The 17,533-nt window shown below is 49.6% G+C and overlaps 1 protein-coding gene across 1 annotated transcript in view; it reads right to left on the bottom strand.

Moving 5' to 3' along the window:
- The window catches only part of Nprl3 (nitrogen permease regulator-like 3 (S. cerevisiae)), a 30,466-nt gene that overhangs the window by 6,414 nt on the left and 6,519 nt on the right, over positions 1–17,533 (bottom strand). The window contains exons 3-7 of the mRNA XM_013011601.1: positions 14,714–14,740; positions 14,398–14,599; positions 11,339–11,420; positions 5,572–5,709; positions 1,929–2,085 (exon numbers count right to left, since the gene is read on the bottom strand). Coding sequence (XP_012867055.1) covers positions 1,929–2,085; positions 5,572–5,709; positions 11,339–11,420; positions 14,398–14,599; positions 14,714–14,740 — 606 coding nt within the window. The remainder of the gene's footprint in view (positions 1–1,928; positions 2,086–5,571; positions 5,710–11,338; positions 11,421–14,397; positions 14,600–14,713; positions 14,741–17,533) is intronic.

Genomic DNA, 17,533 nt, shown 5'->3' with positions numbered 1-17,533 from the left:
TTACTACTCTCTGGATTAAAATGGACACGAGTAACTTTAAGTCATTTTGTGGCATGTGTAACTGATACAGATGTTCCCCACAAGGCCAGGACCACCAGGCCATGCTCCCCACAGGGACATCGAGCAAAGCAGCAGTCCCAGAGGCTGGCAAGATAAGCCAGCAAGGTTGGGCCCCAGGGACTTCCACACAGCCATCCCAGTACCAACCCTGACTGCACAGAGCTCAGTAGGGGACGGTATGAAAGGAAACAATAAGCCGGGCACTGGTGGCTCACGCCTGTCATCCTAGCTACACAGGAGGCTGAGATCTGAGGATTGCGGCTCAAAGCCAGCCCAGGCAGGAAAGTCCGTGGCACTCTTATCTCCAATTAACTACTAGAAAACCGGAAGTGGTGCAATGGCTCAAGCGGTAGAGCGCTTGCCTAGAGCTGAAGAGCTGAGGGACAGCGCCCAGGCCCAGAGTTCAAGCCATCACAACCAGACAAAAAATAAATGAATAAATAAAAAAATAAACAGCTCTCCCCACCCCCAGGCAAGGCCAAGGCCGAGAAGTGAAGGAAACATCAAAGGACATCAACGCTTTGTCCAAAGAGACTTTACAGTCACACACCCAGCACAGACCCCATCAGACAGTCTCACAGTATAGAAAGTGGCCAGCTCCTTTCTAGTGTTGGCATAGGATGTGAATACGCTCACGGCTGCCTCCCCCGTGGCCTCCCCATGAGAACAAGGCCGCTCTCACTCCGAAGGTGTTCGGGACGGCCCTGTCTGGATGCCTCGGAGCAGGAGGACAGGCTCTGCTCACGGGATCCTGGCCAGCCCAGCAGCCAGGCTGGAACACAAAGGCAGAATCTGCCAAGTGCTCTCAAAGGGAAGAGGCTCCTCATCTTCCTGTTGTTTTGGTGCGGGTGCTGGGCTCCACCTCAGGCCCTATACTCTCACTCTCAAGGCTGGAGCCACGTTTCCAGTTCTGGCTTTTTTTGCTGGTTAATCTGAGATAATCTGGGTGCTTTTCTGCTCAGGCTGGCTTTGAATCTTGAGTTGAGTCTCAGATCTCAGCCTCCAGAGTAGCCAGGATTACAAGCCTGAGCCACCAGCAGGGAACGCCTATTCTGAAAGAAGGCATGTAAAAACAGCTTGCGAGTCTGCCAGGCACAGACCGTGGTCATACCACCCTTCCCAGACCCGCCTCTCAGACCCATAAGCACCAAGAAACCGCCAGAAGGGGACAAGCAGGCCTGCACCATGCTATGGCCGCATTTGAATCCCAGGGTGGGTCTGCTGCCCCCTGGTGGCTGTCTGATGGGTCTGGCCATCCACAGGCTCTGGCTCACAGCCCCAGCACAGATGACCCCAGAGCAACCCAACCCCTGATGGAGCTTCTTTGCGTCTCCTCTCCCTCTTCACTAAAGCAAGAAGCAGGCATTTAAACAGCCAGCCGAAGCCAGGGTATGAACACACAGCGTAGTGCTGTGCTCAGGCTGAGGCAAGCTTCTGGACTTCACCCGCCACGTGTTTGGCCACGAGCTACTTGTGAGGCTCCCTGAGCTATGGATGAGCTATGGGAGTCAGCTATGATACCCTAAGTGCCCTGCACTCCCGACCCACCCCACCCAGCCTGAGGATCCCTCCTCCAGGCTCAGCGTGGAAGCAACCCTCTCCTTTATCCCACAGCGTGCCTAATATCTCCTCAGCAGAGGAGTGAGCTCCTGTGGCTTACAAGGCCAGACTTAACTCTCACTCCAAGAGCCACGCTCATTTGCTACAGTCCACGAAGAAGCTCTCAGCCAGTCGGGGGCCCTGGGCATGCAACAGGGCTAGCAGCCTGCCTTCTCAATGCCCAATATCTCCTGACTTCACCCAGAGGGCTGCCTGTTTTGATGCCCCGAACCTCTTTTATCCGCCCATCCAGGGGCCCAGAGGCCTACCTGCAGCAAGGCCAGATCAGCGTCCTGTGAGAGCTGCTGCAGGTTCTTCACAGGAGACGTGGTCTTGATCACACGCACCAGTGCCGGGGAGCAGTCAACAGGGAGCTCGGCCAGCAGGGACTTCTCATCACTGAGGAGCAGCAAGGCATGGTACGGGCTGAGAAACAGAGTTAAGTCAATGGTGTGTGCCTCTGAATGGTGGACGGGAGAGGCTGAGGGAGGAATCAGAGAGGCTTATCTAGTGTCCCGGAGCCTTGAGAACTGCAGAGGCTGTTTGGGGAGTGGGTACCAGCAGGAGCAGTGATGAATAAGAATGAATATGAGGCAGATGCTGGTGGCTCACACCTGTCATCCTAGCTGTACAGGAGCTAAGATCTGAGGATTTGGATTCCAAGCAGCCCTGGGGCAGGCAAGTCCCTGAGACCTTTATCTCCAATTAACCACCAGAAGATGGCGCTGTGGCTCAAGTGGTAGAAAACTAGTCTTGAATTAAAAAGCTCAGGGACAGTGCCCTGGCCCTGAGTGCAAGCCCCAAGACCAACAAAAAGGAGAAAAAAAAAATTATATATATATATATATAGAGAGAGAGAGAGAGAGAGAGAGTCAGAGTAGTTTATTTTCATGTATGAAAGTGGAACAGTAAGAACTGTTTATCTGTTTATATTGTTTTAAGAAGGAAAGAATTGTTTTAAGATAAAGAAGTAGGCAGTGCCAATGGCTTACATCTGTAATCCTAGCTACTCAGAAGGCTGAGATCTGAGGACTGAGGTTCAAAGCCAGACTAATCAGGAAAGTATGTGAGATTCGTTATCTCCCACTAACTAGAAGGAAAAAGCCAAGCCCGGCACCAGTAACTTACACCTGTAATCCTAGCTACTCAGGAGGCTGAGATCTGAGGATCGTGGTTCAAAGCCAGCCCAGGCAGGAAAGTCACAGAGACTTTTTTTTTTTTTTTGGTCAGTTGTGGGGCTTGAACTCTGGGCTTCGGCGCTGTCCCTGCACTCTTTAGCTAAAGATGAGCGCTCTACCACTTGAGCCACAGTGCCACTTCTGGTTTTCTAGTGGTTTATTGGAGGTAAGAGTCTCACAGACTTTCCTGCCTGGGCTGGCTTTGAACTGTGATCCTCAGATCTCAGCCTCCTGAGTGGTTAGGATTACAGGCGTGAGCCACCAGCGCCCGGCTTTTTGTTTGTTTTGTTATGGGCTTGTACTCTGGGCCTGGGCGCTGTCCCTCAGTTCTTCAACTCAAGGCGAGCACTCTACCAGTTGAGCCACAGCGCCACTTCTGGTTTTCTGGTGGTTTATTGGAGATAAGAGTCTCACAGAAGCCAGGCACCAGTGGCTCACGCCTGTAATCCTAACCACTCAGGAGGCTGAGATCTGAGGATCACAGTTCAAAGCCAGCCCAGGCAGGAAAGTCTGTGAGACTCTTACCTCCAATAAACCACTAGAAAACTGTAGCTCAAGTGGTAGAGCGCTCGCCTTGAGCTGAAGAGCTGAAGGACAGCGCCCAGGCTCAGAGTTCAAGCCCCACGACCGACAAAAAAAAAACAAAAAACAAAAAAAAAGTGGAGGGCTGGGATGTAGCTCAGTGGCAAAAGCGCTTGCCTAGCAAGTGCAACATCCTGGGTTCGATCCCCAGTACCAAAAAAGAAAAGACAAAAAAAAAAAAAGTGGAGCTGTGGCTCAAGTGGTAGAGAGCTATCCCTGAGTGCAAAGGTTAAGGAGCAGTGTCCAAGCCCTAAGTTCAAGCTCCAATACCAGCATGTGCCCATGCGCACAAACACACACACACAGATAAAGGAAAGGGATAGAGGTAAGTGTGAACTGGACAAACTATATGTACATACGCAATATCACAATGAAATCCTCCTTGTACAACTCATATGTACTAATTTTGTTGATGTTGTGTTGGGGCTTTAACTCAGGGCCTGGATGCTGTCCCTGAGTTTTGCTCAAGGTTACTGCTCTACCACTTTGAGCCATAGTGTCATTTCCTTTTCTTCTGGTGGTTAATTGGAGCTCAGTCTCACAGACTTTCCTGCCTGGGCTGGCTTTGGACTACGATCCTCAGATCTCAGCCTCCTAAGTAGCTAGGATTACAGGCGTGAGCCACCAGCACCTGACTACTACTTTTTTAAAAGAAAATTTACAAGAATTACTGTTATTCCCAGGGAAAAGAAATTAGAACAAAACACAAGAGGAAGAGCTGAATACCTCACCAATCCCACATCCTACCCCTGGGATCAACTAGTATGTTTGCTAACTGCAGAAGAGTGAAAGTTCCTCCTGAGGTAATGGTCCCAGACCCAGGAAGAGCAGAATCCCCTGCACAGACTGAGAACACAACGACGTAAACAGATACGCTGAGCAGGGAGAACGGGAGGAAAAGCATCTGACCCGGAGAGCTGATTGTGGGGGTGGGGAGGGAACTGTCAGTGCTTTGTCTTCTGTGATTTCCAAATGTTCTAGAATGTGCCAGGACCTCATTTCTTTCTTTTTCCTTTAGATATTGGGAATGGAACCAGAGTCTCATGCCTGCTAGTCGAGTGCTCCATCACTGAGCTACAACCCTGGCTCCAGGCGCGCACGCGTGTGCGTGTGCGTGTGCGTGTGCGCACACACACACACGAGACTCAAATCTCCAATTAACCACCAAGACAGCTGGAAGGGGAGCTGTAACTCAAGTGGTAGAGCACTAGCCTTGAGCAAAAAAAGGTCAGGGACAGTGCCCAAGATGGGTATTAAAAAAAAGTAATAATAATAATTTCTCTCTTTTTTTTTGGTCGGTTATGGGGCATGAACTCTGGGCCTGGGCACTGTCCCTGAGCCTCTTTGTGCTCAAGGCTAGAGCTCTGCCACTTAGCCACAGCACAACTTCCAGTTTTCTGGTAGTTAATTTGAAATAAGAGTCTCATGGGCTTTCCTGCCTGTGCTGGCTCTGAACTGCGATCCTCAGATCTCAGCATCCTGAGTAGGTAAGATGACAGGCGTGAGCCGCTGGCAACACAGCTCTCTCTCTCTCTCCTCTCTCTCCCCCTCTCTTTTGTGGGGCTTGAACTCAGGGCCTGGGCACTGTCCCTGAACTCTTTTGCTCAAGGCTAGCGCTCTACCACTTTGAGCCACAGTGCCACTTCCTGTGAGCTCCGGGGTTTTCAGCACACTACGCCACACAGCCTCCTGAGTGGCCCAGCTCAGCATGGGGTACAGACCCTGGCAGGGAGCGGCCTCACCCAGCAAAGCAGTCTGGAAGGGCCCAGGAGAAACCGAGGACAGATCATTTCTGGACAGAACCAGATACAAAAAATGTGCTTTTGGGGCTGGGAAGGTGGCTCAGTGGTAGAGCGCTTGTCTTGCATGCCTTAGGCCCTGGGTTCGATTCCTCAGAACCACATAAGCAAAAAGAAAAAAGCCGGAAGTGGCGCTGTGGCTCAAGTGGTAGAGCTAGCTAGCCTTGAGCTGAAGAGCTGAGGGACAGCGCCCAGGCCCAGAGTTCAGGCCCCACGACCGGACCCACAAAAAACAAAAACATGCTTTTAACAGTAGAGCACTTCCTGACAATTGTTTGCATTAAGAAGAGAAGAACTGTGGGATAGAAGAAGCTGTGGAGTCTTGAGAAGAAGGCAGGAGGAGGGTTTCTTACCGGATGGCTTTCAGGCTCCGCTCAATGGCCTCGGGGGGAATCAGGCTGGAGGCTGTGTAGTGGATCTTGTGGGGCAAGCAGAAGCTCACCTCCAGCCAGCTGTTGATGTGGAGCCGCACCACACCGGACGTGCACAGGCTGTTGGAGAGCGGACACCATTACTGCAGGAGACGTCGACGCGCTCACACGGACCCTTTCTAAGCACGCACACATCACTACACTGGCTCAAGGGCGCTGCCTAGTGCAGTGTTCTGGGGATGGAGGGAGCTGCAGATGGCCACGTCAGGGCAAGAAAGCACGTTTTCAAATCTCAGTATAGTGAAGATACGAAAACACGCAAAGAATACATACATACAAATTAATTTCCAGAGAGCCTTGGGATTGTAGTCCAACATGTCTGTCACAGCTCTAGGAGAGCCCCTCTATCTCTCCTGCAGACTTAAAGCAGCACAGGCGTTTAATTCAGCAGCGGCTGCCTTCCTGGGGCCCGGGCAGACACAGGGCACCTTGTGAAGGGTCTTCAGCCTACCCCGCACTGACGTAGGCAGCCAGGCAGGGTAGGGTCTGTTACCAAAGAGAGGACAGGTAAGGGCGAGGGGGGCTGTCAAATCCCCTAGAATGTTATAACTGTTTGAAACAAACAAGCAAACAATAAAAGCGAGCTGGGCATTAATGGCTCATGCCTATAACATTAACTATTTAGGAGGCAGAAATCTGAGGATCATGGTTCCGAGCCCATCTGGTAAGAAAAGTCCCATGACTGGCTAGGAAGGTGGCTCAGTGGTAGAGCGCTTGCCTTGCATGCCTGAGGCCCTGGGTTCGATTCCTCAGCACCACATAAGCAAAAAGAAAAAAGCCAGAAGTGGTGTTCTGGCTCAAGTGGTAGAGCGCTAGCCTTGAACTGAAGAGCTGAGGGAGAGCGCCCAGGCCCAGAGTTCAGGCCCCACGACCGGACCCACAAAAAAGAAAAGAAAAGAAAAGAAAAGTCCCATGAAACTCTTTATCTCCAATTTTAACCCACAAATAAAAAAGCTGGAAGTGGAGGTATAGCTCAAGTGGGAGAGCAGCAAAATTGAGTGAAAAAGCCAAGAAAGAATGGAAGGACCCGAGTTCAAGCACGAGTACCAGCACCAGAAAAGAGGAAAAAACAAGACACAAAGTGCCGCCGCCCCGACCCCCTCCAGGTGCTAGCTGTGCATCTGGTGCCAGGCCTGTGGACACCACGCAGCTGTCGAACCAGCCCCAAGACTCCACTGCCACGGAGAGAGCCTCTCGTTCCCTGTTCTCTCAGTGAGGCCAACTCAGGTCTTTCGGACTCCAGACTACGTTCAGGCCGCACCTGGCTCCTCACTTCTTCCGCATTCCAGGCCAGACAATGAGTAGACCCTGTAGGCTGTACCAGCAGGCATGCACACAAGGCAGACCTCCCCGGGCCCAGCCGGAGCTGCGCTGGGCGCTGACGCCTGGCAACCTCAGGGTCTACGCTCCTCGCAGCCCAGGGCTCCCACCTGGGCAGCCCATTCGAGGCTCTGCCACACAGGGAGCAGCCCTACACGACCTGCCCATGCCTCCCCATCTCACTTCCTGCCCCACCCTCAGATACCCGAGGGTCCCTTCATTCCTCAGCCTCAACTCAAGCACCCTATCCCAACACCTGACTCCTGCCCAACACTGGCCACAACGGGCTCATCAGAAACAGACCTGCAGGCTTCCGTGGTCAAACACCAGGCACATGGTGGCTCTGGGAAGTGTTACAAATGGAGGAGAGGGCTCTAAGAACTGTGCTAGGCACTATGGGCACGCTCTCGCCCAGGAAGCCCCTTCCTTGACCACAGTTCCGTACTGGACATGTGTCCCTGTAGGCTGCTCCCAGGGGAGCCGCAGCCAGGAGGAAGGAGCTGTGTGGAGGTCCATGGGAGAGAGAGCTGACTCCCCCGTGGTGCCCACTAAAGTCAGTTCTCTTGGATCTCTTCCTTTCTCTTGTGTGTGTGTGTGTGTGTGTGTGTGCTGGCTTAGGGGCTTGAACTCAGGGTCTGTCACGCTCCTTTAGCTTTTCTGCACTTGGGATTTTACCACCTGATCTATGCCTTCAGTCTAGCATGTCTCGGGTTAGTTGGAGATGGAATCTCACAGACCTTTCTGGCTGAGATCCCCAGATCTCAGGCTCCTAGGTAGCTACGACTGACTACAGGAATGAGCCACTGGCATTTAGCTGGACATGATTCCCACAGCCTCTTCCCTGAAGCTCCCTAAACACCAGCTCTGAGCTACTCTCAGGCAGGAACAAGAGACGGGGAAAGGAAATATGCCCCTCCAAACAACCCTGTTACCTTTTCCTCAGAGATATTAGAAAATCCATGCCTGCCACTCCCCGAGACTCAGAACTGCTGAGAAGAAGGGCCATGAGTAGGGCTGGCAGGTGAAGGGTGTTCCCAAGAAACACACGAGATAGTTCAGTGACTATCAAGATTTTGGAACAAACACTTCTTTTAGATGCTAAGTATGACTGAGAAAACAAGAGACCCACAGAGCTGAACCCTCTGTAGCCAAGATTTTTATGGCAGAAAGCTCGCATCAAACCCTGAGAAACTGCCTGACCTCCCAGGAGTCAACGATCCCATCGTGAGAGGTCTGCCCGGGCACCGAGGTCCCTTGCTCCCTTGACAGCACCCACACACAGAGATGGGAAGGGGGGGGAAGGAGGCCTCAGACTGCGGTAGCAATCTCTGTGCAAACAATGACCTCCACAGAACTTCCCACATGGTCAGAAGTTAAGCCAGAAGCCACACTCAAATCTGTCAACAGGAAGGGAAAAGAAAGGTTTGTCCTTGTTTTCTCAGAGTTTATGCCCTGAAATTTTTCCCGTTAAGTTTCTGCCTTTATTTATTAACAGGGTACTTCATTGTTTGGTCGGAAAAAGCTCTGCAGGAATCCTGGCCCCCAGGCTTATCCAACACTTGCACAACCAGAGAAGCCCAACCCAACCTGCAGCAGCAGATAGACGCTTCTGCCAGAGCCCTGTGTCCTGACAGGATGACTGGGCACGGACGGCAGGGGTTCAACCCCCCACACCAGACAGCTGCCGCACAAGCTTATCCCACACTCCACCCGTCAGCCTCCAGCCTTCTCCTAACAACATGACTCACCTGACTGCAAAGTCGAGTTTTGGCCTCAGCTCTGGTCATTGCTCTTCCTACCACCTGTGTTAGGCAGGAGCCGGCCTGCGCAGGACAGACCTGTCCTCTGCACCCCATCCCTCTGCCCTGCTCTCCACCGAGCCAGGCTGTCTAAGAGGAAGGGGTAGGACCAAAAGGCCTATATCAAAACTTCAAACAAAACTTGTTTTGAGACAAGTTCTTGCTATATAGCCCAGACTGTCTCAACTCACAATCTCCTGATGCTAAAATCACAGGCATACACTGCCACAAACAAAACTTTACCCACAGGTGTTTTTTTGTTGTTTTTTCCTTTTTTTAAAATTGTGAAAATACCATACAGACACCTTCCTGTACACTGACAATGTACAGCAGAGAGGGAAATAAAGGGAGCAACCCCATTCACAATATTTAGGAATTAACCTAACCAAAGATGTAAGAGAACTATTCAATGAAAACTATAAAAACTTAAAAAAAGAAATTACAGAAGACACCAAGAAATGGAAAGACCTTCCATGCTCTTGGATAGGCAGACTTAATATAGTGAAAATGGCAATACTTCCAAAATTAACATACAAATTCAATGCAAATTGCAACGATGTACGTTTCTGAAATACAGAAAACAGTCCAAAAATTCATATGGAACAACAAAAGACCTAGAATAGCCAAAACAATTCTAGGCAAAAAAGACAACACAGGAGGGATCTCGAAGCTGGACTTCAAACTCTACGGTAGAGCCATAATAACAAAGACAGCATAATACTGACATAAAAACAGACCCGAAGACCAATGGAATAGAAGATCCAGAAATAAAACCACATGCCTACCGTCAGCTGATATTTGACAAAGGAGCCAAAGACATACAGGGGAAGAAACACAGCCTCTTCAACCACTGGTGCTGGGAAAACTGGGCGGCCACATGCAGAAAACTAAAAGTGGACCCCAGCCTATCACCATGCACCAACATCAACTCAAAATGAATTAAAGACCTTAACATCAAACCTGAAATCTCTGAAACTACTGCAGGACAGTAGGAGAGATACTTGAACTTATAGGCACAGGCAGGAACTTCCTGAACAGAGTCCCAGGATCACAACAAATTGGAGAGAGACTCGACAAATGGGACTACCTTAAAATAAAAAGTTTCTAGCCAGGCGCCAGTGGCTCATGCCTGTTATCCTAACTACTAAGGAGGCTGATATCTGAGGATCATGGTTCAAAGCCAGCCTGGGCAGAAAAGTCCGTGAGACTCTTATCTCCAATAAAACACTAGAAAACCAGAAGTGGTGCTGTGGCTCAAGCGGCAGAGCGCTCGCCTTGAGCTGAAGAGCACAGGGACAGTGCCCAAGCCCAGAGTTCAGGCCCCACGACCGACAAAAAAAAAAAGTTTCTGCACAGCTACAGCTATAGCAACCAAGCTATAACAACCAACTAACTGGGAAAAAATATTTACCAGCAATATATCCAGTATATACAGGGAACTCAAGAAACTAATCCCTCCCAAACCTAACTAACCAATTACTAAATGTGTTTTCTGCCAGTTTGGGGGCTTGAACTCAGGGCCTGGGTGTTGTCCTTGAGCTTCTTTTGCTTAAGGTTAGCATTCTACCACTTGAGCCATAGTACTACTTCCAGCCTTTTCTGTGTATGTGGTACTAAGGAATCAAACCCAGGGCTTCATGCATGCTAGGGGAAGCACTCTACACTGAGCCACCTTCCCAGCCTTCTACTCAGCTTTTGATAAAAGTAACAAATTCAAAAGGATTTCTTTGGAATATCCCTCTCTAATCTCCAATCTCACTAAGCGTCACTGCTTCTGTTCTTGTGTTGATTGTGGGGCTTGAATTCAAGGCCTAGATGCTGTCCCTAAGACCATGGACTTTCCTGCCTGAGCTGGCTTCAAACCGTGATGCTCAGATCTCAGCCTCCTGAGTAGCTAGGGTGACAGGCGTGAGCCACCAGCACCCAGCAAAGAGAGGATACTGGAACAACAATAAAAGCATTGGTCAGTTAAAAAAAAAAAAAAAAAGGGAGGGGGAGCACACACCTGTCATCCTAACTACTCAGGAGGCTGAAATCTGAGGATCTTGGTTCAAAGCCAGCCCTGGCAGGAAACCCCATGAAACTCTTAGCTCCAATAAACCACCAGAAAACTGGAAGTGGTGCTGTGGCTCAAGTGGTAGAGCACTAGCCTTGAGCTGAAGAGCTGAGGGACAGTGCCCAGACCCAGAGTTCAAGCCCCATGACTGACAAAAAAAGAAAAAATACTTTCAGGCTCTCAAACAACTTAAGGTTCATTTTTCTAAGAAAAGTCTGGGGCTGGCTTGTGGCTCAAGTGGTACTGTTTGCCTAGCAAGCATAAGACCCTGAGTTCAAACCAAAGTGCTGGAAGGGGGAGGAGAGGCCTGGAGATGCTTGAGGTGGAAACTATCATGTGAAAAATGTATACCAAGGTCACTTCTCTTTAGAAGGACCACACAGCTGTTCCTCCCTGTCTGGTCTGTTCTCACCCCAATCACCGCACTACTCAGCAGAGACACACTGCAGCAGTGCCCAGCATAGGGGACTGGACCAGGAACAAGAGGCTCAATGAGCACGTCCATTTGCCTTACCTGTCATAAGCTTCCTTGAGGTCCCTGGCCAGCTTGCACTTGGGCAGGATGTGATGGAACGGAGACTGAGGCCCTTCACCTCCTGCAAGAATCACAGCAGAGAAGGACATGAGAGCTCCAAAGCAAGGAAACACTATCCTTAAATCCAGTCCAATTCCAAAAAGCTTTGAATGTCTTTAATCCAAACAAAAGGAAACTCTCATTTCTTTCACAAAATATGTGCATCCCTGTGAATTAAAATCAGACTTAAGCTGGTTTGACCACCTATACATGGCCTTACAACCTCACAGACAGGAGTAGGCAATTTCACCGGTCACTCCAGACAGACTGTCTGAGACTCCATCTTCTGTCCTAGTGATCAAGTATTTCCAGGCTACACCTCAATCTTCCTCCTATGTGTATGTGAATGTACTGTTTTCCCAGTACTGGGACTTAAACTTGGAGCCTCATACTCTTGGCCCTTTCTACTGACTGGCACTCTACCACTTGAGCTATACCTTCACTTGCAACTTTCAGCTGGTTAATTGGATACAAGAGTCTCCCAGGCTGGTACTGAACCACAGCTTTCCAATCTCAGCCTCCTGAGTAACTAGGATTACAAGTATGAGCCACTAGTGCCAAGATAATGCAATTCATTTTTAAGATGGCAATATTGGCCTAGCACTGGTGGTGGCTCAAACCTGTTCAAAGCCAGCCGAGAAAAAAAAAAGTTCATGAGACTCTTGTCTCCAGTTAAGTACCAAAAAAGCTGGAAGCAGGGCTGTTCCTCAAGTGGTAGAGTGATAGGTAAGGGACAGCGCCTGGGCTGAGTTCAAGCCCCAGGACCCGCACACACAGAGAAAGATTGAAATGCTGTATTAATCCTTCTCCATCAATCTCTAACAAAAAAAATTATACTTCAACTGAAATTTTCACTTCTAGTGATAAAAAGTCTTTTTTTTTTTTTAACCAGTCCTGGGACCCTAACTCAGGGCCTGGGCACTGTCGCTGAGCTTCTTTTGCTCAAGGCGAGCGCTCTACCACTTGAGCCACAGCACCACTTCTGGCTTTTTCTGTGCATGTGGTACTGAGGAATTGAACCCAGGGCTTCATGCATGCTAGGCAAGCACTCTACCACTGAGCCACCTTCTCAGCCCCCAAAAGTCTCACCTTCTAACGAGAATCTTTCTTTTTCCCCCCCAGTCAGTCATGGCGCTTAACCTGAGGAACAGGGGCTGTCCCTGAGCTTCTTTTGCTCAAGGCTAGCACTCTACCATTTTTGAGCCACAGCACCACTTAGGTTTTCTGGTGGTTAATTGCAGGCTAAGAGTCTCATGGACTTTCCTGCCAGGGCTAGCTTTAAACTGGGATCCTCAGATCTCAGCCTCCTGAATAGCTAGAATTACAGGCGTGAGCCACCAGTGCCTGGCTTTAAGAGAATCTTTTTTTTAATGAATTATTATCATAATTATAATTAATAACTGACCAAAACAGAAAGTCTTTTTTTCTTTTTTGTTTGAGACCAGGACTCAAACTTGCTTTCACTCATTGAGTAGTACTCTATACCACATGAGCCATGTCTCCGACCCCAGAAAATCTCTTTATATGTGTGTGGTGTTGGGGATTGAACCCAGAACATGGAATATGCTAAGCAAGTAGTCTACTACTACTTTCAGTCATACATTACAAATTTTTTTTGTTGTTACTTTTTTTTTTAATTTTTTATTGTAAAGATACTATACAGAGGGTTACAGTTACATGAGTGAGGTAATGAGTATACTTCCTCTTGAACATTGTTAGCCCCTCCATTGTTTTCCCCCTACCATCCCCTCCCTCCCTCCCCCGAAGTTCTTTTTTTTTTTTTTTTGTGATTAAGTGATTACATAGTTTCTAAGTCACAAGTTCATTCTAACTTTCCTGGAGCAAATTGTCTATCACAGTCTGTAATATATAACAGTGTTCGCATATACATTACAAATTTTAACATTTTATTTTCAAACCAAAAATGTGAATTTTTATTGAAAATGCACTTGAATTATACAGTTTTTATTATTTTTCTTGAGGGGAAGTTGTTTTTGGCAGTCATGGAGTTTGGTGCTTGCCTGGTTTGCTAGTTTAGCTGGCACTCAACCATCTGAGCCATACCTCCAGCCTATTTTTTGCTTGTTATTTTGGAGATGGACTCTTACAGACTTTCTCTTCTGCCCAGGCTGGCTTCAAATCTCATCCTCCTGCACAGCTAGGATTATAAGTGTGAGCCACCAGCTTGTTTCTTTTCTGCTAATTTGAGTATGACAATCACTGCTTTTACTTGTAGCTACAAAGTCTGATTTCAGTTGTGTTTCTCACTTTCTATTCTGTAGGGAGCTGCTAGCCTTAGCAAAGTGGGGTAGAGCTAGCTAGCAGGATCCCTCCATACTCTGGCACCTTTGGGTATGCCAAACATTGTCCAGTGATCCACCAACAAAGGATATTTTTCGTAACTAGTTAGATGCTCCAGCAATTTGGCTAAAAGCCAAGAATCGAACCCACCCACCTCAACTTTCCCAAGCCTCCCTATCCCAGGACACGTCCAGCAGGACCTATACTAGTAAGAAGTGCTAGTCCTGTGGGAAATGTGACCACACATCAGTTTTTGAGGAAGGAGAATGTTTCCAGTTGGGAAATCAATTTAGGCACATAAATTCAGGCAAGTGGATCTAAAACTGGGCTTCTGGGAATCTTCCAATGCAGGGCACTATCAGTCCAAAAGGAAAACCACATAGCTCCTGAACCAGTTTCCGACCTGCACATCGGGACAGTCCCTCATCCCAGGTTCCTCCAATGCTGTAGTTCACCCCTGATGGATGTGCTCTGTGGCCTGGGGAGGTCTCTGGAGGCACAGTGCTTCTCTAGACTCGGGCACCCTTTGTGACAAGTGTTCCTAGAAACAGAGGGCCAGTTCATGGGACCATCTTTTAATGCTCATGCTTCTTCAAAATTAAGAGTCCAGAGCCACTACCTGGCTCTACTCCAAAGATTTCCACACCACCGCAAAGCCCACGCCGGCCCAGACGGTGCTCGCCCACCGCCGCACTCACCCTCCGCCATCGTGGACACCTCGTCCTGGAGTGCCAGGATCAACTTGGCCTCCCGCGTGAGGTACTGGCAGCGGCGCTCCTCATGCTGCAGCACAGTGGCAATGCGCCTCGACAGGCTGTGCAGACAGCTGATGACGGACGGGTCCGCACCGGCCTGCGGAAGAAGCACAGTGGCAGTGCACTGGGCAGGCTGTGCCGACGGCTGGTGACGGACGGCCCGCACCGGCCTGCGGAAGACACTGGGCAGGCTGTGCCGACGGCTGGTGACGGACGGCCCGCACCGGCCTGCGGAAGACACTGGGCAGGCTGTGCCGACGGCTGGTGACGGACGGGTCCGCACCGGCTGCGGAAGAAGCCCTACACAGACTCAAACAGCTAGACACAGAGCTGAAGAAGACCTAACACACGGTAACTTAAAACATGAAGAAAGCCTCTCCACTCTACGTGCTCAGGCTGCTCTCCAGGCCACTAGCATGGAACCTCCCTGTGCCCTCTGAAGGCATCCACAGAAGTGCTGGTGTCAGTCACATCCTCTGTTGTCGGGAACCGCTGCCCAGGGGGCTGCAGAGATGACCCTGTGGGGGCCCCATGTAGGAAACATCTCCACCGTGTCAGAAATGTAAGCAGGGCCCAGGTCCAAAGCTATGGGATCCTGGGTCACAAGTCCTAATCTGAGGAAGAACCACCAATGACTGAGTTGGGGAAACTAATCCAACCGTGCTGAGAACAGCCTGGCCTGAGCACTGCTGGGTGTGAGTGGCTGTGGTATGTAAGAATGCAGTCGTAACAGCCACATTGCCACAGGCTGCTAACTGTGTGGCCTGGACTGGAATCCACACTCAGGGTTAGTGTGCCCGTCAGTCCCTGACCCTGTGCCCCTCTACACCAGAGTAGGGACAAGGTCAAAGGAGCAGGTGAGAGTGGCCCTTCCCCCTCGAGAATCTTTCAGGGGCCAAAGTCAGCAGGCAGGTGTATCTGCCCAAGCCGAGAGTAGAGCCTGTCACTGTGGGGTCTGTGAAGATGTGCCAGAGAGCAGATAACAGAACCCACATGACTCAGCACTTCTGGAGTCCGACAGGGATGCTGAGTCATACTACAGTGATGGGGTGGGGAAGGGAGAGGGGCAAATGGCACCACTGATTAGAAAGAACCCCGGGGCTGCCTTCCCTTTATCAGGCAGGGCAGTGCCTGATCATGGTTCACACCGAGACTTCAGGCTCAAATACCTTGTTCACCTGGATGTGGAAGACGTGTTCACACCCAGAACTCACGTGAGGCAGACATGCCAAAAGGCAGCCATGCTTCCCCTTCAGCCCAGGGGACGGCCTTCACCACGACCGAGGCACTCACAGGACAGAGACGATGCCAGGAGACAGCACACACGACTAGCGTTTGTGTGAGAATGCCCTCACCGCACCAGGCTAGCTATCACCGAGTATGCTGCTCTCACGGACGGCTGCATTCAAGAGACACACTTCAGGCCCACATCCCTGCCTCAATACTCCTTCTTCCCTACAGTGGATCAAAGAAGCACACATCTCCGTAGCTACTCATATGATAGGAAGCAACACCAAGATTACTCCTGAGACTTTCTCAGACCTCAAATTTGTATTTAAATGTAACCAGGCTTTCAAAGATAACTTCCTGTGTGCAGGATATACAGACACAAATACAATTGAGCCATCTGCCCAATGGATACAGATTGTATGACATGACAAAGGGAGGAGAGAGCCTGAAGAGCACAAGCCCACGCACGCATGCACATGCACACATGCACACGCATGCACGCGCACACGCGCACACATACACATGCACACACACATGCACACACACGCATGCAGACACATGCATCAGACGCACACATGCACATACACACACGTGCACCAGGCCGGCTGGGTGGTGTCTTGCCTCAGACAGGCCCAGGGGGGTAGTAATTTCTCAGTCAGGTAGTTCCAATGAATCAGGTACTAATGAGTACCACCAATTATTGTAAGTTTTGTCAAACGTCTAAAAAGTATCACCGCATAATACAAATACATTCTGTTACAGATGTGTTCTGAAGCATAAAAGAATGGACAGACAGGTTTTGGACTTGCCTTGAGATAGAGAGGGAAAGAAGCAGACAGAGCCAACGGGTATGAGTCCTCAGAGACAGGCATATCAGTGTAAAAAATAATCTACATAATCATGAAGCTATTTGTTATCTTAACAATATTCCAGGGGTAGACTGTTCGGTCTCAGGGCCTGTATGTTCCGTTACCAAGTACTGTTTTCCAGAGATCAGAGCTGGCATGAATCGGAGCAGGCGGGCCCCGGGCACAGGCACAGGCGCAGACGGGTGCGTAGCAATCATTATGGTATGTTTATTCATTCGGGTTTTTTCTTTTTTTTTTTTTTTGAGCTATATGCATGCTGTTATCATATAAGAAATATAAGAATACTGTGAAAATACAGAGGCTGCAGAAGAGGACCAAGGACAATGGCAGATCACCATCTGATCCTTCAGGCCAAGGACAGCCACCAGTAACAAATTGGAGAAGGCGTTCTGGTTGGGCTGTTTGTTTGCAGTGCTGGATGGGAAACTGCTCCACTGAACTACACCCTGAGACAGGACAAAGCATTTGGTATTCATTTTGGTCCCTTATTTATCATCAGTTTTGTGTGTTTTGGTGGTTTTTTGTTTTGTTTTATTCTGCTTTTGCCAGTACCAGGGCTTGAACTCAGGGTCTGGGCACTGTCCTTGGGCTTCTTTGGCTCAAGGCTAGCACTCCACAACTTGAGACATAGTGCTACTTCCAGCTCTTTCTGAGTGTGTGGTAGTGAAGAGGTAAACCGAGGGCTTAATGCATGCTAGGCAGGAAGTCTACCACTGAGCATATTCCCAGCCCCAGGTATCCAGTTTTAACAACTATGTTCCACTTAAAAGCAGCTTTTCTCTACTAGTTTGATTTTTGGGGTTTTTGGGTCAGTCATGGGGCTTGAACTCTGGGCCTGGACGCTTTCCCTCAGCTCTTCAGCTCAAGGCAAGCGCTCTACCACTTGAGCCACAGTACCACTTCCGGTTTTCTAGTGGTTTATTAGAGATAGGAGTCTCATGGCCTTTCAGCAGGGCACTGGTGGCTCACGCCTGTAATCC

Source organism: Dipodomys ordii, unplaced genomic scaffold (genome assembly GCF_000151885.1).
Source record: "Dipodomys ordii isolate 6190 unplaced genomic scaffold, Dord_2.0 Scaffold14, whole genome shotgun sequence".
Lineage (NCBI taxonomy): Eukaryota > Metazoa > Chordata > Mammalia > Rodentia > Heteromyidae > Dipodomys > Dipodomys ordii.
Note: the sequence above shows the minus strand (reverse complement) of the source record. Positions and strands in the feature narration are given on the sequence as shown.